A 23912-nucleotide genomic window follows, 5' to 3' on the forward strand; every position below is an offset into this window, starting at 1 on the left:
GATCCCCTGGAGTAGGAAATGGCAACCCACTCTAGTATCCCTGCCTGGCAAATTCCATGGACAGAGGAGCCTGGCAGGCTGCGGTCCATGGGGTCATGAAAGAATTGGACCTGACTTAGTGACTAAACAAGTAAGATCACATATTTGGTAGTCCTCCCTTGGGGGAAGAACGAGGGGTTAGAAGCAGTTCTAGGTGCTGTCTTTATGGTCTCTCCACTCCCAGGGGATGGCCAGGGCTAGGTATCCCCTCCACCAGCTCTTCTATTGAAGGCATTTTGTCTAGAAAACTCTTATGGCTCCAGGCTTCTTAAGAACTTATGACCTCTGCTACAGTGGCCCAAAGTGAGCCCATGAGACGGGAGTAGGGGGTGGATGGGAGCTGTGTGTGCCCAGGCTGGCTCAGTAGAGGAGACATGAATTCAGAGCATGCCATGACAGAAACAATGAGTGTGATTTGCTAGGAGCGGTTGTTGCCCTCTCTTTCTGACTACGGAGCACTCATTTATTGGATGAATTAGGTACCACCTTTGAGAAGTGTCTCATGCTGCCCAGAGGAATGCCTTCAATGGAAGGCACCAGACTGTTCTTGAGGATGGGGGAACACCTAAGAGGCCTTCTTCCAGTTTCTGACCTGTTCCTGCTTTCTTACCTGAGTATACCCAGTTACAGGTGAGACAGTTGTGACAAGGGGCTGTGTATCCAGGCCCAAGCAATCTTCGTGACTGTCAAGGCCTCTATTCTGTACCAGCCCCAGAGGCACTGGACTGAGAGGGAGTCCCTAAGCCAACAAAGCCATCACCACATCAACACCTAACTTCTTGACTTGACACGTTTCGTGTGTGATCACCAACCTGTGAACTTTCAGGGACGCAGGACTCAGCCCCACATCCACCCACCCCTGCCTGAGCTTCTGAACTTGTTGGGGGTCAGCCCCATAGTGAGAGGAGACAGGTCTATTCTAGGAAGGCCCTGAGGCCTGGGAAGAAGTCCTCAGTCAAGGTGTTGCTCTAGTGAGATGCCCTTGCTCCAGACCTTGAATTGTTCCCTCCTCTGTTCAGAAGGATAAACTGGAGAGAGGAATTCATGACTCTGAGTAGGAGAAAAGTGAACATTTAATGCCACCATAGGTTGATTCTTTTTAAACACCAGATTCTTTTTTGACAACATTTTACACCTCATATGCCACAAAAAGTCAGAGATCGTTAGCCAGCAAACAATGTCTTCACACTGGAAATGGCACACAGCTTAATGAAATCATGTCACCAGTTTTTGAGAACTTTCATTTCCAGACTGTTCTCCAGGTAGCCTGCTCACATTTTATCAAGATCAAGCCAACAGTTAACTCTTTTATCACTATGTGAAGGCCCACACACAAAAACAGCCTGTTTGCGAATAGGCTGCTGAGACCTACCTAAGTACAGAATAGTTGAATTTCTGACTTTTAACAAATTTTATTAAAAGTTTTTAACAGTAAACACTTGTAAGCTAAGAACTTCATTTTTTAAATGGCACCAATCTTTTATCCAAATAGTGAATTTAACACAATGACATTAAATACCACCATTGAATTTAAAAAAAGATTTTATGAATTTGTTTATGAATTCGCTGTTTCTGACACAATAAATGCACTTGGGCAGGTCTTGTCTCCAATCTTCAAACTGGCCCATTTCTACAGATTAGCATATTTATATACACATACATACATGACTAGAGCTGAAGGAACCACAAAGATCATTTAGCACACTGTCTTCATTTTACAGATTAGAAAACTGTGTTCCAGAAAAGTTGGGTAATATATCCAAGGCCATAGGACTATGGTCAAAACTGGAGTTCGAACTCAGGTTTTCTGTCCTATGTTCTTCCACCATGTCACATACCTTCTGTACACATGCATCTGTATACGCCCCCGTGCACACACACACGTCAGTCCCTCGGTGTGGTGGGTGTCCACAGATCACACGCCTGGTACAACAGCACCTTGTGGGCAGAGTCCAAGGGGCCGGACTCAGATCCCGGTTCTGCTATAAAACTACTCTGCGAACTTGGGCCAGTCATTGGCTATTGACTTCAGTTTCTTCATCTAAAATGATTACCCCCAGCGCCAATACAGAGCTTTCATCTCTTCAAAGCACTTCCCATACCTTTCTCTTTACACTATCCCAGAAGGGCAGCTAATATAACCCCCGATCTTCCATCGGCGAGCCACAGGCCCAGCAAAGTGAAGCGACTTGCCCAAGGTTGCATAGCGAGTGAGGAAACCAGACCTGGAGACGGGCTTCCTTACCCCAAGCTCAAGGCTTTTTCTCCTAGGTTTAGCTGCCTCTCAAATGAGACTACTGACCCCCCCAGTCCCTCCCAGCCTCTCGAGGATCCAGGGAGGGGACAAGATGCCTTAAGTATTATGGGTTTTAAGACTCACTAAAGTGCTTTGGTTTCTCCAGAAAAGAACATGTACTATATATATATATATATATATATATCTCCAAGGTATCTCCAAGGTAAGGAATTTTGGGTTCCTTTTCCAAACCCCCTTTAGGAATACCGGGGGTGCTGAGGTTTCTCAGGGAAATGTGGGAACCTAATACTGTCTGCACTTTTCAGAAATTTAGTGTGGGACCAGCATGAAGAGGCTGGATCCTCTCTCACTAAGGCCCGTGGAGGGTGCTTTCCAAGTCCATTATCATCATGTTCAAAGGGAAAGCATCTTTTCTCTTTCAGCTACTTACTTGCTATAGAAACAAACTACATTTTGAACTAAGTCCTGTACTTTGAGGATTGGAGCCTAGTCCCTGTTCTCCTGATTGATCTCTCTTTCTTTCCTGGTACCTGTGTCTCTGTTAATGAGGTGAACAAATAGTCATAGGCAGATCCACCAAACTTACACTTTGATACATAGCACTTGGATAGCATTTCCAACCATGATGTATAAATAATATAAAACAATGAGCAATGCTACAAAACAACAGCCGAGTTTACAAATAAATTGTAACTTCTTCATAAAGTGAATATGACAATGTGGGGAGTTGGTCAGCAGTATGGGGAATAAAACAGTGAGCCTCTTTATTTTGAAGGTAATTTCTCTATCTATATAAAATAGATGTGCATGGGCCCGCACTTCAGGACTCACCCTAAAACACACACAGATGCTGGGAAATGCATTTAGAGAATATTAATTATATGCACTGAAGCCTTGATACCACCTCAAGCACCACTGTGTCTCTGATATTATGATATCATCTCTGGTTCTGAGTGGGGCCGCCCAAAAGCAGAATGTGTTTGTCTAGGGGTGTGATAAGTAGCTTCTAAAATTTTGCAAAAAAAGTGGTTTTTTTTTTTTTTTTGAGACGATGAGCCTCTCCTGGATTAGAATGATGCTTTTATCTGGAAATGATGAATAGTTTGGAACAGGTATGTATTTTTTCAGGAAGATTGCTAAGTGACACAATTTGCGAGTTTTTACCCAGAAATGTTGACAGATCTTTGCTGGAGGAAGAGAAAGAGAGGTTAGAATCCAAAAGAACACTATATTCTACCACCTTGTCCTCCCACTAACCCCCCACCCCCCAAAAAACTGAGACCATTTGCTGGCAGTTGTCAGTGACACTGAGTGTCAGTTTTGCGTCATTGGGCACACAGAAAAGTGGGCTGCACTGGCCTCCCTTAGGCAGTCATGCCTCAGGGTGGCAGTGCTGAAGAGCATCCTCTGTGAGGGAAGATGGGCAGTATTGCCTGGGTGGGGGCAGCAATCAGGCCCCAGGACCAGTGCCAATGGACGGTTTATCCAGCATCAACTCGTCAAGAACAGGGCTTTCAACATGTTTCTTACAGGCATGGTTTCAGGGTTTAAAATACATTGCCTTTAAAAGTGAGGAAACCTTTTAATATATGCTCTACGAGTGGGGCTAATATTCCAGCAGGAAAAGCACAATGAGTAAATTCATGAATTCTTCTGGTTTCCATTTTGAAATAATTCATCTTTAGTAATGTCTGTGATGGCCCAAACTCTTTCTGGAATAGGGAATTTAGACACATTCATCACATTGTTATTCGTGGCGGGAGGCTTGATTACACATCTGCAGTGGCCAATGACACAGACAACTGTGTGGAGAGGGAGCTTAACAAAAGCCCAGGCTCTTGCAGGTTCTACCTCCATCCCAAGAAACCCATCCCAGTCAGACAGCTGCTTTTGAATAGTAACACCTGTGATAAAGGCTGATGGAGTAACCAAAAGTCATGATCAGCACCTGAAGCCCATAAACGGCCTCTTGCTCAAAATGAACAGAACTCTGAGAACCAGTACAAGATACATATGTATGTGTCAGACTATTTGAACCAAAGCCCTGGATAGTTTCTGTGGCTATAATGAAGTCACTGCCACCTTCCAGGAACACAGACTTCAAGTTTAAGGCTAATTTATGACAAATGGCCAGATTCCTGCCTGCTGAATTCCCCACTCTGGGCTGCATAGCGTTTTATCGCAGTTTTCTTCTCTTCCCAGTTTGGGATCTCTTGTATGCACCCCACCTGAGTCAACACAGGACCAACCTCTGCCTCTGCATCTCAAACTCCCCAACTTCAGAATAGCAACTGCAGAGAAAACAACAGATGGGGTGTTTCAATTTCAAGTCTGGAAGAGATGAAAGTTAGCAACAGCTTCCCCATGATGTAGAGGGGAATTCAAGGATGAGAAGATCAAAGGTTCCAGCTCTCAGGTGGGGCTTGAAAGCCCAGGATAAAGCAAACATGAAACACCATCCTCTGTGGCAGCATGAAACACCATCATGAGATGCACTATGGATTTACTCCGAGGGAACAATGTCACTATTCCCCTTTTGGGCTCTGAGTTTTGTGCTAATGCTTCCACCTCACACTGAGCTCAACTTTGGAGAGGGAAGACGGTTTCAGACAAAGAAGGCTTCTAAATGTTAATTTCAAGTAAATATTTTTCTGGGCCTTTCATTTGTGGATAATAAAATGGAATAATGCGTTCTTTGACATTCTCTCTGCCTTCCTAGTTAACTGTCATCAAAACCACAAGGGGACCTGGACCATTTCACATTTGGTCATTGAATGAAGCTGTTCTTCAGTTACTAGAACTGCTTCATGACAGCTGATCAGCTGTACAATCAACTGAGAGAACCAGGAACACTCAATAGCATGAAATTCATGATTTCTTCACAGAGTTCATAAACACTTGGTATGTTGTTTGTAGCTGACTTAGGTCAGAAAAGAAAAAAAAAGGGAAAAGTCAGAATGAACAACCTCCATGCCAAGTTGTTCTCCTACACCATGGCTAACAGCGTTCTGCGAGAAGTTCAGTGGTGTGGCATTTTAAGAGGCCAATCTGACTTGGCAAGAGAGCTCTTGGTTTTATTCAACCCTTTGCTATCTCACAAAATTTTTACATACAAAGCAGGTTTAGGCAGGATGCAAATTGAAGGCCATTACCCCTAGGAAAGATTTCACTGATCAAGACTTGAAATTCTTGTAGGTGTTTACACTTAGTCTCATTCCAGGAAAGGCATGAAGGCCCCCCTGATGGCCTGTTAAGGAACTCAGCTCCGTGAAGTAACCTGTGGGGAAGATACGGCCAGGGCAAAAGCTAAGGACATTGATTACTAATCAAGTGTGTATCTTTCCAACAAAGAGAAAGATACCTTTGACAGTCCTTCAATCAAAGGCTTTCCATGAAATGATGGTATATTTCAAGCCAGCAACCAAAGGGATGCCGAGTGGAAAACCCAAACAAATTCAACAGACTGACATCTCTTGGGGTCCAGACACTTCCATTAGGCTGCTCTTTAATAAATTCATTTACGGAAGTGGAGAGACGAGAGCATACCCAGCCCCAGAACCGTGGGGCTGCCCTGCAGAATGGGGGTAGGGCGGGGGAGGCCTGCCTCTCCCAAGGTGACTTGTTAAACTGGAGGGGGAGACCATCCATTCTGCAGTAACATTTCACTATATTTCAGCCCGTGTTGGCTATCAGATGGAGTACAGCTTCTGTGTACACGATGCCATAGGAGTGAGTTTGAATTGAACATAAAGCCAGAGAGAAGCTGGCTCCGAGTCTAGGGGGTTGTCTGTGCCCTGTTCTGACCAGTAAAGGGCTGCACTATGAAGCTCACAAGACTTTGGTTCCCACTTACCGAGTTCAGCTGAGCTTTGCTAGTTGTTTAGCCAGCTATGCTGGGCTGCATGTGTACAAAGGAGCGTTGACAAAGAAATGCAATTGTTCTTTTTCCTTGGGGAGCAGTTGGGGTCGAGGAGTCGGTTAACCAGGACTGCCTCGCCTGGAAATAAATTCATGAAGTTATGTTGCATTTGAGGTCAAAAAGAACAGTACTCTGGAAAATCCTGGGCACCTCTATCAATGGCCTGGCTAGAGGGGCCTGGGAGAAGGCCCTGACTGGAAGGTAGGTAAACACCCTGCTGTTGCACAGCTGTTATTAGATAATCCCTGGAGCACTCTATGCTTTGGGTTTCCATCACTAAAATGGGTATACTAATCCCTAAGGGAATTGTGGCAGAGATGAACATCTCAATTTGAGAATAAAGTCCAAAGTTTCTGGGGTCAAGCCTTGTATACCCACATGCATGAAACCCTGGGCCCCACAGGTATGTGATGTATGACTGGAAACCTTTCTCTGCCTTCAGGTGTCAAGGTTGAGCAGACAGACCTGGTCCTTTCTTGGGATGGAGGCTTTGGTTCAAAAGGACTGGAACTTCTTGCATTAAACAGCACTCTGGACAATAGAAAAGTTGTGTAACCCGCCCCCCCACCCCCCCGCCCCTTGTTCTGGACCAATACTACTTCGGTCTCTGAGCATCTACAAGTCCAAGAAGGTCTCCAGACTGGGAAAAATCCTCTGCTCTAATAAATCTGCAAAACTGGGGAACAAAAAAATATGGCTCTGTTGAACTGGTTCAAGTGTTCTTTAGATCCAGAATCCTTGGAATAAAAATGAATATGAAAAATGTTGCTGAGGACCCCAGCTTCATGGGTAAAGGAACCAGTCTTACATGCCTCAGTACGTGTAAAAAGTCAGATTTGACTGAGTAACTGAATTGAACTGACGTGACTCAGGACTTGGAGGGAAAACTATTCGGCACAAACATCCCACTCAAACGGTAAGGAGGGCCAGGGTCATAGAGGCTCCTTTCCCCCTGAAGACGAACCCATTTCTCTCAAGCTCACGTGCACCTGCTCCATAATCGACCTCCAAGTCTGCCCTCTGACCCTGCCACTGGTGGAAGGCGGCAATGAGCATCACCTGCGGTTCCAACCGTCCCTGGAAACACACTGGCTTGGGCCCAGAAGTCTCTAGCTTTTGTTTGAGTGGCCTTCCCAGCAGAACCATAGCAGACAGTTAACATTTATTCATATGCAATACTGATTAGGAAAGAGCGCTACAAACACAACTTACTTAGAAATAGCAAGTCAGAAATAGGCTAAAACACCAAGAGAAAACGAGCTGTAAATACATTGCAAAAATGTGTTTGATTTTTCTTTTTTGTTCATGTTGTTGTTTTCATCTTGACTAGCACCATCTGTACACAAGAAAGTATGAACATAAACGTTTGGATAATAACAAAGATTTGCAAGGCACTTAATCAGTCATTCGGGGAAACCTGTTGTTGTTTTGTTTTAGCTTTCCACAACAATCCCACGTCCAGTCTCCCCTTTTCTCACAAACCAGGAGAAGAGGGAGGTCTCTTTTGCCAGCAGTTCTTATGTACAAACAAGTTCTTCAAAGTTCCTCAAAGTGCTTTTTCAGTCTTACGGGGGGCTTCCACGTCCCTTGGGCTTCCCATCATTCGCTCCTCTACTGCGTGTCTGGTGTCTGCACCGTCCCTACAGAAAACAAAAGAAAAACTCGCCTTCCGCTCCACGCTCACTCCAGACTTGCCTCCAACCTTCGTCCTCCTTCTGTGGTCTCTGAGCGGCGCCGGCCCTGAGGACCGGCCCAGCGCGGCTGCCTGCGGCTCGGGAGCGAGGGCCGGGCCGGGCGGCGGCTCCGGTCAGCGGCGCCGGGAGGTGATGTCGAAGCAGGTGATCATCATGAGGTGCGCCTTGCAGAAGTTGACGCGGCTCTCCAGGCGCTCCGTCACGCACTCCAGCGCTTCCAGGTACTCCAGGGAATCCAGCTCCAGAACCTGCTCCAAGTCAACTGCAAAGAAGGAGAAGCCCGATGGGGACGTGCCGCCTGCAGGGAAGGGTGACCCGACGGCTTGGCCCCGAGGCTGCTGCGCCTGCGCCTGGAGGTCTTAGCACCGCCGGGCCCTCGACCCTCTGCAGCTCTCAAGTTGGGAACAGAACCCTTTGCTACTTGCAACTGTACTGGGGCCCTCCGTTCTAATGATAACACTAGATCCCCGACATTAATTGAGGCTCTCTGTGTGTGCTAAGTTGCTTCAGTCTTATCCGACTCTTTGCTACTCCAGGCTTCTCTGTCCATGGAATTTTCCAGGCAAGAATACTGAAGTGGGTTGTAGGTTCCTTCTCCAGGGGATCTTCCCCATCCAGGGATCTGAACCCTGCGGTTCCTCAGTGGTAAAGAGCCCACCTGCAATGCAGGAGACATTAGAGAGGAGGGTTCAATCCCTGGGTGGGGAAGATCCGGTGGAGGTGGGTATGGCAACCCACTCCAGCATTCTTGCCTGGAGAATCCCCATGGACAGAGGCACCTAACAGGCTACTGTCCATAGGGTCGCAAAGAGTTGAACAACTTAGCATGCACGCACATGTTAATAATTAGATTCTTAGACTTACAAAGAACAGACTTGTATTTGCTAAGGGGCAGGGCGGTGAGGGAGGGAACTGGGAGTTTGGGATCAGCAGATACAAAGTATTATATATAGGATGAATAAACAGCAAGATCCTACTGTATAGCACAGGGAATTCTATTCAATATCTTGTGATAAGCCATATGGAAAAAACATTAAAATGTATATATATATATATTTATTTATTTATATAAATGTATATATGTGTGTGTGTGTGTGTGCATGCAACTGAATTATCTTGCTGTACTGCAGAAATTAGCACATTGTAAATCAACTATACTTTGATGAAAAATAATAATAATTACAATTCTTTGCTTAGAAGACAAGCAAGATTTAGGACCCAAATTCTGTCCGTAAAGTTCAGACCTGCACAGAGTTAAAAGTCTATTTCCTTCAGTTCCTCAAGGGCAATTATCTGAGGCCACCTCTCCTGCGCCACTGGCCACTAGTTGGTGCAGCTGTGACGGGTAGGGCAGTGAGCTGCTGCAGAGTGTCCAGCATGGGGAGGACAGGCGTGGACAGCAGCCAGGATAGTGGGGTGACCCTGGAATTCAAGGCAGGAGACCTGCACTTGACTCCCAAGAAGGCCACACCTAACCTTTGCTGGCACAGGGTCCTTAGAGTCATCCCTAGTCTGCCTACTTTCCTAACTAGAGTTGCTATGGAGAGTAGAACCAAAAAGAAACGATGAATGTGAATGTGGTTTGAGAACTGTAATGAGCTATCAGAAAATCTGGGGTGGAAATCAGGGCTAACTGCTTTTGTAGGGGAGTTAACAGAGCTCAGAGTAGGGATGTGTCCTGTTCAAGGTTACATAGTTAACAAGGACAGGGGCTCGGAATAAGGTGGAGGCTCCTGAATACCAGTCTAAAGTTAAAAAAAAAAAAAACCCTCCCCATACCATAGCCACATCAAGCTATGTTATTGGATCACCTTGAAAGTGGCATCAGAATTAGGAAATTTGAAATAAAAAGGATCCCAGCACATATATTTCTATGCCAACACCCTGCCTATTATCCAGGGAATAGTCATCATACAGCCTCATTGATTTTTTTTTTTTTGGTCATTCTTGATTTTAATTCATCTTGAACGGCCAATCTCTGTGCTTCTCCTTTCATGTGGCCTTCTGTTCATTACCTTTCTCAGCATAAAAAAAAAAAAAAAAATCACTGATTCCTGACATGAACAAAGGCAAGAAGGAAGCAATTGTTTCCTGGAAGCATCTACATTTGTACCAATGTTTAAGCAGCTCACTTCCTGGGAAAAGTGTGACTTTGTAAGATGAAGACAATTGTCAAGGCTGCCTCAGGCATAAACAGCTCTCAAAAATGTTAATGAAAGGATAAAAAAGGAAGAAGAGGAGCTGCTGAATGAGTGCCCCTGGGATTCTGAAGTGCCAGAGGATTCATGGAAGAAGGAAAAGGGTGTGTACAGGTGGGAGAGACCAGCATTAGGCTCCATGTTTATGCCATGGCCAGACTTCAGCTAATGTCCTTGTTCGTGTCTTGTCTGCCCCAATACAGCTTAGAGGGAAATACCCTGGAGAGCAGGAGTTCGTGTCCCTGTCAGGATCTAACAAGGCCCCCCCTGGTGCCTCAGGCAACCAGGCACTGAGGAAATCAAATTCCTCAGCCCTTTGAGAACGGCTATTTTCATTAACTCTGATAATACAAACACTAATTACTAGTAGATACCGAGCTTTCATCACAGGCAGGCGGCGTAGTAGCACTCGACCTCTCCCGACAACTCTACGAGATGGGCAAACCATTATGTTTCCTATCTGATGGTTAAGGAAATCAAGGCTCAGAGAGGTTAAGCATCTTACCCGAGGTCTCACAGGCACACCCAGAGCGGCTCTGCATGACTGTGGCTGACACCACACGTGGTATAACGCAACATGACAAGATGCATCATGATAACTGGCCCCAATGTCCTGTCCTCCTATTGGTTTGTTTGATCCGCACATGAACCGATGAGGTACTCAAGGGTGATGTTATTACTGCATCGTTACGGAAAGGAAGCCACCTGAAGACATGCTGTGAAAGTGGCAGGCACAGCTAGGAGGCTGGCAAATTCTGTCCTTTCCTCTTTGCTCAGGATCATTTCACCCAGTATTTTTCTTAAACCTCAGCTCCAGTCTCGGCCTGTCATGCTCCCTGCACTGACCTGGGAATGCTGGGAAGAGGTGCTGTGACCTTCAGGGGTCAGTCATGAAGAGAGTTCGGAAAAAGAAAGGAGGGAAAGGAATTCTAGTGGAAGTAACACATTTTATTCCAGAGGCTAAGCTGTCCAGCATTGGGCCCCATATCATTGAAACAATTGGGACCAGATCTGAGCTTTATTTTGTGGTAAATGGAATGGTTAGGAACAAATAAATAAGAGACAATTGAATCCATCTTTCAAAGAGAGCAAAATTGTTCTGAATTGTTACTAGATGGTCGCTGTCATCCTGGGCTTTCTATTAAATGGAAATAACACTGCAAATGTTATTCTTTTCACTCAAAAATGTAGGTTTTTTTTTTCTTTTTTTGCTTTCTGGGTTCTTTGTGAGGCTTTTCTAAGATTGCACATTCTACCCTATTAAGAGCTCTATAAATTCTTGTCTATTTCAGGCTAGATATGCAATGTGATTTTGTGGCCTGGGAGCAGATTTGTAATATAGCCTTCATGTCTGGGTGATCGTCCACCACATTCAGGGGAAGAAAAAAATATCTCATTTTCAGGTGCTCTGGACTGAGACACACAAGAAATAATCTGGCAAGAGCAATGGTCACCACCCCACTGCCCCCTCCTCCCCATCTGCTCCCAGGAGAGTGGGATCGAGCTCAGGGAAGCTGTCTCCAGCTGATGGGCAGGGGTGGGGTTCAGACAGCGTCTGTGTCCCTCGGCCTGGTCTGTTCAGTGGGTGAACCCGGGAGTCATAGTGATGGGCCTTACATTCACTGAGCCACTTGTTAGGGTCTAGCATCAGATACTGTTTGGTCGTCTCCAGCTCCTTCATCAGCCATTCGTACTTGGCTCGGACCTCCGCGATTCTCTGCTGGCGATGCTCCAGAATTTTCAGTTTTGCGTTAAAACACATGACCTCCTAGGACACAGATGAGAAGAGGGGAGGAAACAGGGACCTTCAGCTCCAATCCAGCTCACGCAACCTCTTCTGGAAAGGAATACTTCTGCTTATAGTCTGTGCAAGGAGGGCGCGGGGGCTCAGTTCTGATGTGCACGCACAGGACAGGGCTATCACAGGCTTATCCCAAATTTAGAAGGCGGTTGGCGTCCCAAGTTGAAGCCAGAAAGGCCCAGAGAGCCCACCAGCTCTCCCGGTCTGTGAACATTCCACGTCTCCAGGTGGAGAAACAGACGGCTCTCCCGAGGAGCTGGGTGCACAGGCCTGGCTGCTGGCAGGAGCCCTCGCCTCCCACCCGCGCGGAAGCCGCTGGGGGTCTCCGGGGCCTGCACCCCGTCTCAAGCACTGCTCCCGGGGGGCTGGGGGGGCGACAAGGGGACCTGCGGGGGCGCGGGGTGGGGGAGCCTCACCTTGCTGCTGCCTCCTCGTCGCCGCTGCAGCCGCTCCACGTCGTCAATTTCATAGACTTTAATCTCAAAAGGTTCCCCGAGGCCCCTCTGGGTGCTGCGCAAGGGGCCGTCCACCCAGCGAACCCCCGCGCTATTGGTGGGTTTTCTCACGGGGGAGGGGGTGTCAAGGGACAGCGCCGGGATGAGCCTCCGTCTCTGGGAACCTAGGTAGGGAATTAAGTCCACAGTTAATAGTTTTGAATTTCTTTTGAACATATTTTTTAATGCGAGGGGTGGGGGCGTGACCCACCCCCACCACCCCCATCTGCGGCAGAGCTGTGTTTGAAATGCTCCCAAGTTCCTGCCACCTCAGCATCCACTCCCTTTCCCTGGCACTTGCCTTCATCTCCACAAGTTCAGAAGCCCCCACCTGCCTCCCCACCTGTGGTCTCCCCCTTAAAACACACAGGCTGCAGGACACTAGAACTGAGAGCCACTCGGGCTACACCCTCAGCACGGACATATAATATCCATGATAATATCACATGGAGTATTTTCATTGCCCTAAAAACCCCCTACACCAGACTTTTACATGAGAAATCAATCTTATATTGTTATTGGGTTTTCTGTCATAGACAAGTCTAGTATCTAATTCTCACAGAAAGGTAAAAAAGACTTCAATAACTTCCCCAAAGTCTCAGTGTTACCTTATTTAAAAAAACCTATTGTCCCCATTCTCCACCAAAATAAAAAATCAGATAATAAATGATCTTTCCAAAGATGGGTTATGGTTAAACACCACAGAACTTGGCCCAGAGTAGGTTGTGGTGACTGAGGATGGACAGGTGGAGTGGTACTGCAGACCAGGATGAAGACCACAGGCATGGATGGTGATATCTCAGGATGCTGTCACTGCCTGTATTCTGCTTCATGGTTACGATCTTACCTGTATCGTGTTTGTTAAACATCGTATATTTTACCCCAAGTCTGAGTGGAGGGAATCTGTTTGTGAACTAGGAAACCAACGGTGGCCTCCCTGTGAAATGAGTTTGATTGCTGGGTCTACAGCGAGAAGCCACTGTCATCCTTGTGAACTTTCTTGAAAAATTGACCCAATAAGCATCTGGCTCCAATATTTGCCCACCTCTTGGATTCTTGATACTCTTTAGCTGCTGGTGTCTGTATTACGCTTGTGGTATTTGCTTGCAGTGCCCCTCGATATCTGGGACCCAGAGATATCTGGGAAGAGGGGTGGACCAATATTGTAAGGGTCAAGCAGAATATGTAGGGGTGAGGTGCACTGTTATGCCATTTAAGATGGCTGTTCTCTTGCTTTCTACGCATCCCCTGTTTAACCAGTCCCGGCTTCATTCACATGACTATCCAATCCTCTTAATTCTAGGGCTTACTCAATCCCTGGTAACCAATGAGACCACCTGACGTCAATTGTGCCTATAAATGGTAGTCTTCTCCCCTGAATAGCGAAAACTGCTGCCATGTCCTGCCTGCTGCACAAGGTGGGGTGTAACTCCAGGACTCTTTGTGTAAGATCCCCTGTCCCTAAACTATTGATGTCTCTGTTGTTGTCTCCCAGCTCTTTCTTCGGTCTGGGCCAACTACAAGGTTTGCAGGCCTGTGGGGTGCAGCCCAACACATACCATGCAGATTTGAGCCCTAAGAGGCATGTCTCTAGAGGATTATAAAAAGCAATCACTAAAGGACTGTCAGGATGGGGGGCCCCAATGCACCAAGCACCACTTTTTTTTGGTTACTGGTGGCATGAGTGAGTGAAACCATGGCCTGGTTCCTGAGGATGGGGTCTAATCTTTTCACCCACATCTGAAGTGGATCTAGCTTCCTGCTTTGGGTGACTACCAGGTTTGTCCCCCTAGCTCTGGCCCCTCTCCTGGTAGGAGGCTGCAGGCCTGGCCTCCTGGAAGTGAAGCCTGGTGCAGCCTCAAACAGCTGCATCTCCTGAGGCATACACCCACCTGGCACCTTCTTTCTCCAGGACCAGACATTAGGAAGCTTGCTTTCTCCTGGAAGAAGGATGGTTGGGAAACATGACACCATCTTGTTTGAAGCTGAAGGGAGCCTGATCTAATTTAACTCAGAATGGATATGTGGTCCCTCCTGCATCTGAGGGAAGACAATGGAGTCTGCAGGAAGCCTTGGCTAGCTGCACACAGAGTCTGAGCTGATTCTGCTTTGAGATAGAATGTGTGTCTGCACCCAGTCACTCAGTCATGTCCGACTCTCTGCGACCCCATGAACTGTAGCCCACCAGGCTCCTCTGTCCATGGAATTCTTCAGGCAAGAATACTGGATTGGGTTGCCAGTCCCTTCTCCAGCAGATCTTCCCAACCCAGGGATCGAACCCGGGTCTCCTGTATTATAGGTAGATTCTTTACTGCCTGAGCTACCAGAAGGGATCTCATTAAAGTCAGATTTGAGTGAGAGTGAAGGAGGGCAAGAGAACATACACACCATCATATGGCAGCCCTGAGAATATGAAGGATACAAAGCACTGAGGCTTTTCTGGAGGCCCCGGGAGATGGGCTATATTGGCCAGTGGGCTGCTTTTGAGGGAAGCGCTGGTCCTTATAGCACCATCCTTGTGGTGTTTGGGGAACTCTGGAGGAGTGAGTGCCCTCTCTCCCCCACCCTCCCTCCATCTTCCTCCCCGATTCCAGTTGGTTCTGCATGTTGCATGCTGGGCCAGTGTGGCCTGTGTGACGTGATGACCCTTCCAAAGAGAAAGACACTGTAATTTTCTCCAACTTCAAGATATCCAGTGACTGTTAAGGAAAGCTTAAAATACCACAAGCTCAGAGAGAAAAAGAGCCAGAACTCTTTGAAATAGAACCAGGGGGCCGAGGCACAGGACAACCTTCTCACCAATGTAGGGAGGCAGGAATGTGAAAAGCTGCCACCTGCAGCTCCAGGTGGTGGCGGCCGTGGTGGTACGCACTCAGGGCAGTATGTGCCTGTTCAGAGTGCGGGTCAGCAGTCTTTCCTTCAGGAGACAACGAGGGACTCTAAACACAACCTTAACTTTCCCTACAGAGCATACTCTGTCCTCTAGGCTCCCTTGGTTTCATATCAAATCTCATTTTGGGGGGCCAGATCTTTATCTTGTGTATGGATGCATGTGCAAACACACATGCACACACACACACTATCTTATGAAACTAGGAAGTGTCAACCACTGAAGATGTCAACCACAGAAGTGAATATCTATCTCCCTTGCAATGGAAATGAACCAGCTGGTAGTTTGGGTTTTTTTTCAATTGGTCTGATCAGGCCAGCTGACTCTGAGCAAGCAGTTCTGCCTTTGAGGCTCAGCTCCAGTGAGAAATGACTGCTGCAGAACATGCATGGAGGCCAAAGAACACCGAGCATCAGTGGGAAGATGTTCAGCTCTCAGAGACAAGGAGAGTCTGAGCATCCTTCAGGTGGAGACTTGGCCCTTGTTCCTCAGGCTGCAAACACTTGTGATGGGACCCATGGTAAGCCCTCCTCAGTTGGATAATATATACTAAGCCCCTAGGGAGGTATATGTATGGGCATTGTGCATGCTGCAAGTCACCTCAGTCGTGCCCAACTCATTGCGACCCTATGAACTGTAGTAGTCTGCCAAGCTCCTCTGTCCTTGGGGATTCTCCAGATAAGGATACTGGAATAGGTTTCCATGCTATCCTCCAGGGGATCTTCCTGACCGTGGGTTTGAGCCCATTTCTCCTGTGGCTCCTATACTGCAGGTGGATTCTTTACCACTAGTACCATCTGGGAAGCTATATGGGCATCTCAGCACACCCATCTCACTGGGTGCATGGGTCCAGACATTTCTGGGATGACTCTAAGAATCTGTTTATGCAAGAAAAAGGGGAGGAACTGAGGAGGCTCATGGGATGGGTGATGTATCACTTATCTATCACTGTGTGACCAATTACCCTAAACCCAGATGGTAAAAATAACAAATGTTGGTTCTCTCACACGTTCCTATGAATCAGGGAACTGGGAGAGGCTGATGGAGCAGGTAGTTTTGGCTCACGAGATGGGGCTGCTGTCATCTGAAGGTTTGACTGTGGCTGAAGCATCCACTTCTAAGCTCATGTCGTGGCCCTTGGCAGGAGTTTCATTGCATTGCCTGGTGGGCCTCTGCACATGGCTATTTATGGCATGGCAGCTGGTCTACCCAGAGCAAGAAAGAGCAGCTCCAGTATCTTTCACAACCTAATCTTAAAAGTGACATAACCATCACTTTCATCTACCTTATTCAATTGGACACAGAGAACAACCCTAGTAGAGTATGGGAGGGGATGAATCAAGGGTGAGGCCAGGAGGCAGGGGCCCATTGGGGAACACCAAGGAGTCTCGTTACCACAGATGGAAAAATATTAGGTATTAGAGTCACTCTCTATTAGCCTCCTCATCTTTCCAGGGCACCCCATGAGATGAGAGCAGAGATCACCCTGATTTGTGAGAGAAAAGTAAAGAAGCTTGAAAGGAGAATGACATTTTACAGGGCTACAATAGCCTGGTAGAGATATTCTGAAGGCTAATTCCTGTTATCTTTTTTCCATGCTTTTTGGCAATCTTCTCAACTTCCTCACCATGTCAATCAACCGCTGCCAGGATGAGAAGTGAGTGCTCAGCGTCAGGTGAATTACAGTCTAAGGGCTTCTCCTGTGTGCAGTGACTGGCTATCTTGAATTTTCTCAGAGTGCTGAACTTCAGTTCAGTTCAGTCGCTCAGTCGTGACTGACTTTGCAACCCCATGGCAGCATGCCAGGCCTCCCTGTCCATCACCAATCCTGGAGTTTACTCAAACTCACGTCCACTGAGTTGGTGATAACATCCAACCATCTCATCCTCTGTTGTCCCCTTCTCCTCCCACCTTCAATCTTTCCCAGCATCAGGGTCTTTTCACATGAGTCAGTTCTTCGTATCAGGTGGCCAAAGTACTGGAGTTTCAGTTTCAGCATCAGTCCTTCCAATGAATATTCAAGACTGATCTCCTTTAGAATTGACTGCTTGGATTTCTTGCTGTCCAAGGGACTCTCAAGAGTCTTCTCCAACACCACAGTTCAAAAGCATCAATTCTTCTGCGCTAAGCTTTCTTTATAGTCCAACTCACACATCCATACATGACCACTGGAAAAACCATAGCCTTGTCTAGACGGACCTTTGTTGGCAAAGTAATGTCTCTGCTTTTTAATATGCTGTCTATGTTGGTCATAACTTTTCTTTCAAGGAGCAAGCATCTTTTAATTTCATGGCTGCAGTCACCATCTGCAGTGATTTTGGAGCCCTCCAAAAATAAAGTCTGTCACTGTTTCCACTATTTTCCCATCTATTTGCCATAAAGTGATGGGAGCAGATGCCATGATCTTAGTTTTCTGAGTCACACCCGGAAAACTAAGTCAAGGCAAATTTGGCCTTGGAGTACAGAATGAAGCAGGGAAAAGGCTAACAGAGTTTTGCCAAGAGACTGCACTAGTCATAGCAAACACCCTGTTCCAACAACACAAGAGAAGGCTCTACACATGGACATCACCAGATGGTCAATACCAAAATCAGATTGATTATAGTCTTTGCAGCTGAAGATGGAGAAGCTCTATACAGTCAGCAAAAACAAGACCAGGAGCTGACTGTGGCTCAGATCGTGAACTTCTTATTGCCAAATTCAGACTTAAATTGAAGAAAGTAGGGAAAACCACTAGACCATTCAGGTATGACCTAGATCAAATCCCTTACAATTATACAGTGGAAGTGAGAAATAGATTCAAGAGATTAGATCTGATAGACAGACTGCCTGAAGAACTATGGAGGGAGCTTTGTTCTGAACTTGGTCACTGGTAAATCAGGTCCATGAATGAACTGATATCATCCAGAACTTGCACCCACTATTGAGAGGCCTCCCCGCCCCTCAGGCCTCCTCCAGAGGTACACTGGGAGTCTTACTTGGGGTGTGATGGGGAAAATTGAGGACAGGGGCCAGGGGAATGCGGTCAAACCAGAGGAAATGGCGTTTAATGCTATGAAAGAACTTTCAGAGGGAGAGATGGTGCCCTCACTCTGCTGGAAAGAGCACAGGAAACGACGGTGCTGAAATGCCGTATCATCACTTGGAAAGAACTGACCACAGGGCTTTGATCTGGGTCCCCACAGAAATATGAGTTCTTGGGTTTTCGGCATGCTCTCAAGAAGATGCTTCCTGCTCTCCACTGAACCCAGTGCCTGCCAGTGACCACTCTGTTCCCGGCTCCTGGAAGGTCGGGGAAGCATCCACTGAAGGAAGCTGTGGGGAAGCACCTTAGTCAGGCAATAGTGGTGCAGGGCCTGTCAGATGCAGCTGTCTGGTTTGGGATCACTCATCCTGAACCAACCTCCCCCCTGATGCCAGTGGGTCATCAGAAGGATTTCTTCTCTATCACTCCCTGTTCATCAGCCCAGCACTCTGTATGGACATGGAGATGTCAAGTGTTAAAAAAAAACAAACTCAAAACACTAAAGTTGATAAGTGCCAACAGTTTTGCTGCATGAAATGGCCCTAATTTGACCTGAAACCCCTGCTCCCCCAACCACTCCAGGCTTGGCTGCCAGGTGCATGCATTTGGAAGGGCCCCCAAACCTGTCATGGCCCATCCCACCCTACTCTCCGCAGCGCTGATGACCCCAATGAGGAGTCTGATGTCAGGCTTTCCATTTTCACCATCAGAGTGCCGATAAAAGTGTCCACACTGAATCTGAAGATGCTGCTTCTTAGGTCAAGTGTCAGAAAATATACGCGTTCCAAACGCCGAGGCCCACAACATGCCTTGGGGGACACACAGATGCCCACCCCGGCCATCCACAGAGAACCCGCCATATCAGCTTTCCTGCCATCACCCTCCATCTTCATTCTGACCCAGGGAATCATCACTAGGAAGACAGTGAGTCAAAAAGCAGAAAGCACCGATGCTGAAAGGCCGCTCAGGCATCAGTGATGAGGACGGGGAGGGGAAAGATCAGTGAGCGTGGGTTTACTGACCAGCGAGAGCCATCCAGTCCCCCAGGCCTCTCAGATGGATGCAGACGTGGCTGCATGGGCAGCTGTAGGGCTCGAACTGATGAGTGAGCTTGTCCCAGGCTGCAGAGGAGATGGGGAGATGGCCGGCCATGGACCTGTCCTCTGGGCAGAGCCCAGACCCCTCACATGCTCACTCAGCTCTGCACCCACCTCCGCCCACACTGTACTCTAAGGAGCTTCCTCAGTATCTTAGGGAGCCAGTTTTCTATTTTTTCCCAACTTATTGTCCAAAAGCCTGTCTTATTTGGAACCCTTTCTCATCTGTTTCTAGATGACGTCTCTTAGAAACACTCTAGAAATCTTAAATTAGCTAGCAAGCCACTTGCCATAGCCCTGTTTCCATTAAGCTAGAGACCACTGTGTTTCCTGAAATTCATTAAAACAAAATAAGATTGCACCTGAGAACTGAATGGGCCACAGGGAAGGGACAGAGTGAAGCACGGTGCTCTAGGCCCTTGGAGGAATAACCAGTCACAGATCCCGGTGCAGAAGATCTGTAAACTGAACCCATCAGTCAATAATGTTTACTCAGCTCCCAGAGAAGGGAAGGCACAGTGTTTGGTGCTTAGAGTGGGAAAGAAAATAAGAGGTTAGGTTCAGTGTTTAAAACACGGGTCACCAGCAGGGCAACCGATCAGAGGTACATACAAAAGAATTCAGCTAACTTGTAGGACCACAATACCAGCCAGCCAACCAACCAATGAATCAATCAACGGGGTTCATCTGATTCATGGTAACCTGCACCAGCCCCGCGCCCGAGACTTGGCAGGCTGAGTCAAGTGCTGAACAGGCCTCAGAGAAGCTCCTGCCAGGCAGGGCAAGCCCTGGGTGCATCTCGGAACCGACATGCTCCCTGGCTGGCTTCTCTCCTGGGCTTTCTGGATGCGGGGTCACACCACACCGGGGTTTGCTGCAGTGGAAATGAACTTCACTCAGACCTAACCTACTTTTCATATTTCCCCAGACAGCCTGAGAGACAAGTGGGGAGAAAGAAAGAAGCCAAGAGGGTAACACAGCAGGTGTGGGGTCAAGTGTCAGGAACTTGAGGAAGAAGAGAGAGAGAGAGTCAGGGAGGGACCACACGATGGGTGATATAAATGAGCTATCAGTGGAAAGCTGGGGCCTCAGGTGGGGCCCAGCTGATGCAGCCACACCATACACTGCCCATCACTGATTCATACACTTTTAGCAACTGATTTTCAGTTGCTAACCTATGGACAGGTTGAACATTTGCTCCCTACCTGGACTGGCTGTCATAACTCTACTTCATGCCTAACAGTTACACCTACATGTCCATGCACCTATCACAGGGGGGCTGGCAAGGAACGGTGGAGGGACAGATGAAAATCCATCAACAGAAAGCAACCCACAGCTTCTGTCACCTTATGACACTCTCAACCAAGAACCTATAAATGACTCCCCGTTGCCAGCTGCAATAATTCTTATCATAGTTGCCAGATGTTCAAGGAATAACTTGATCTGGGCTTACGTTTTCTGTTTATCATCACATCCATTAAGAATATTACCCTTGTTGAGTTAATCCCACTCTGTTGTCCATAAACCATTCTCTTACTGCCCCAAGCATCTCAGCTGACAATGCCCTTTGTCCCAGCATCCTTCAAGGCCTGGCTCAATCCCAGTGTTTCCCTATAGCCTTCTTCAGCTGCTCTGGGCCATCTTTGTCTAAATATTTCCTACCTTTAGCCCTCACTTCCTCACTCAGCACTTGGCAACACATCTTGGTTCCTGGTTCACTGTTCTCTGTTTCATGTTCTTTGTCCTTGCTATCCAATGAGATTACATACTTCTCACAGTGACTTGGTTTTCTATGCTGCCTGCCCCTTCCCAAACACACTTGCGACTTTCCTATCACCAAGCTCTAACAGCACAGAAGAGGTCTGATCAGTGTTTAACAACGTAAAAATAAAACCCATTGACCATGCATCATCTTATGGAAAGGAAGTCATATTATCACCAATATTCTTTATGTTTTTGCATCATCTTATACAGTGTGAGCATAGAGAGACTGTGGTGGTTCTCTATTAACCCCTTCATTTTACTTTTACATGACAAACCCGAAGCCTAGAGAGTATAGTTATTCTGTAAATGTCACACAGCCCAAGACCCCAAGTCTCCTGCCTTTCTAGCTCAGCATTCCCACTGCACCATGCCCATAGGAAAAGCCCAATTCTGCTCACTGTCCACCAGCACGGTTCTCCAGGAATGGGACTGGAAAGGTGAACCATCGGGATGGTTGGTTTCTCCACTTGCACTACAAAGCACTCAAAGAGCTCAAGGTTATCTTCCTAGTAATCTATTTCTAGTTCATTTTCACTAAGGAGATAACAAAAGAATTGAAGTTTTCCAAATTTGAAAGCAACCTCCACTAACAGATGACTGCTTGCCTCCCCTGCAGTTCCCAACATCTCCAGTAACTGTAAAATCCAGCCATCGAGCTAGGAATTTCCTTTGAGAACCTTTATGGCTTCTCTTAAAGAAGTTGCCTTTGATTTATGCTGATCATGTCTGACAGCCAGCATTTCTCTTAATAATAATCATAAATAAGCGAGACAAGGTCACCTCATATGCAGGGAGCATATCTCCACTGCCATATCCATTAGGGAGCCCAGGATCTACAGCAGCTGCTCACAGAGGTTCGATGCCCTCAGCACTCTCTATGAAATCCCATCTCTGGCACCCAGCCTGGTGCTTTGATTGTACACCAACAGCCAAACCTAACGAGGGACCTTCAGAGAACACATTTACAAACAGAGGCAGCACCAAGCAAGGACATGTGCAGGGCCTGTGGTCCAATTTCCAAGGAGTTACCTTAGTTTTTCTTCCCCTCTACTCCAGTGCAACAGCCAAACCAAGCAATTCAAGTAAAAAAAAAAAAGAAAAAGAAAAAAAGAGTAAAGCTATTAAAAGAATAAACTGGATAGGTAGATTCAAGATGCTAAATTAGAGTATGTGAAAGCACTCTGTAACACTCAAATGTACTTGAGCACATAGCAAATGTCTCACAATATTCTGGATTTTGAAGACCAAGACTGGGTAGATTGTAATACATAAGATTTGTCAAACAAATATTGGGAAGGCCAGACCTTTTTTTTTTTTTTTGGCAAAGGCTCTGGCTTAAACTTTCTTGTTATTTTTAGTAACCACTATCAATACATTTTAATGTCCTTGGCTCTGAAAATTGGACCCAGCAGTTGTCATGTCATACTGAATGGATTTCTGTTCTCCACTTGTATTACATGGGGTTCTACTCCCAGGTCTGGTGGTGAGATTCAGGGCCAAGGGCCTGATGTGGAGCACCATCAAAGTGAATCAAGGCCTGATGCACACAACACCTGGGAAATAAAAATGTTGAGATTCTGACAGCCATGATGACTCCCGAACAGGCTGGAAGGCTAACATCCTCATGGCATTTCATGATCTGTGATGGGATGGGTGGATGGGGCAATCTATTAATACTTCATAAGATCTAGAATTACAACAACGTAACTCTGTGGTACCTTGAAGGTTTTTTTGTTTTTTTGAGGCAGAGAAATAATTTACCTTGTGCACTGATCACAGTCCTTATATCTGAACTGGAATATTCCCGAGTTTGTGCCTCTCTGCGGTGTGAGAATAGTAAAAAAGCAACCCTGGGGTTGAGAGAAAAAAAACCTGAGAAGCAATTGCTGGCTAGAGCAGCTGCAGGAAAAAGGAGACCTTCCTTCTGGGTCTCATCTCATCTTCTAATTCCAAATGTGCTGGTGGCATCAATATTCCACTGGGCAATGGTTTCTGAGAGCTCCAGGTTCCACAGAAGGACCACAGTGTAGCTAAGGACAGGCTAGGAGGGCTGGACAACAGGCCACTCACACTTCAACCAAGGTGCAGAACTGTATGTGAGGCTCTGCAGGAGACAGCTTTGTTACAAACGAGTCCCTCACTAAAGATAAGTAGGAGCAAGTTCTCTGAAGACCACTTAAGAGCAAAGATGAGTCTGCAAATTCTCAAGTAGCTACAGTTGTCCTTGGCTCCTTCTTTCTGCTCTCTGTCCCTTTCTCTTTTTACTGACCTTTCACCTCACCTACCCTGTGGCCACCTGGGCCATCAGCTCTGACCTAAGTCCTCTTCTCCTTGCCCACCATAACTTACTATCACATGTTCCCCCAAACTCCAATGAACAAATCAGCGGGCTTTATACACAGCAGTTCCTCCAGAGGACTTATTTGTCTTTTGATAGGAGATTCCTGGACATAGCAAAGACTTCCTCCAAAAGTATGCATTTTGGCTCCATAGTGAGGGGGTGGTGTGCTCTGTGTGTGTGTGTGTGTGTGTGTGTGTGTGTGTGGAGTGGGCAGTGGGGCGTAGGAGGGGCTGCCCCCACTGCAGCTTCCATGAGACAAAGTGGGCTTCATTCCACCCCAGAGAATGGCTGCTAGGGTCTGGGGGTCACTGGGTCATAAGGATAGCTATAGTGACCTGATCCCTCGAGTGGTTCTAAGCTGCAGTATTCTTGGTCCTTGAGCAGAGAAACCAG

At 46.9% G+C, this 23912-nt stretch overlaps 1 protein-coding gene across 1 annotated transcript in view; it reads right to left on the reverse strand.

The window, feature by feature from the left end:
* Window positions 1-1094: 1094 nt before the first annotated feature.
* Window positions 1095-23912, reverse strand: part of KIF26B (kinesin family member 26B) — a 496587-nt gene continuing 473769 nt past the window's right edge. The window contains exons 13-15 of the mRNA XM_065935600.1: window positions 12325-12527; window positions 11725-11875; window positions 1095-8171 (exon numbers count right to left, since the gene is read on the reverse strand). Of these exons, the coding sequence (XP_065791672.1) occupies window positions 8023-8171; window positions 11725-11875; window positions 12325-12527 (503 nt within the window). The 3' untranslated portion in view covers window positions 1095-8022. The remainder of the gene's footprint in view (window positions 8172-11724; window positions 11876-12324; window positions 12528-23912) is intronic.

The sequence above is a fragment of the Muntiacus reevesi genome, chromosome 5 (genome assembly GCF_963930625.1).
Source record: "Muntiacus reevesi chromosome 5, mMunRee1.1, whole genome shotgun sequence".
Lineage (NCBI taxonomy): Eukaryota > Metazoa > Chordata > Mammalia > Artiodactyla > Cervidae > Muntiacus > Muntiacus reevesi.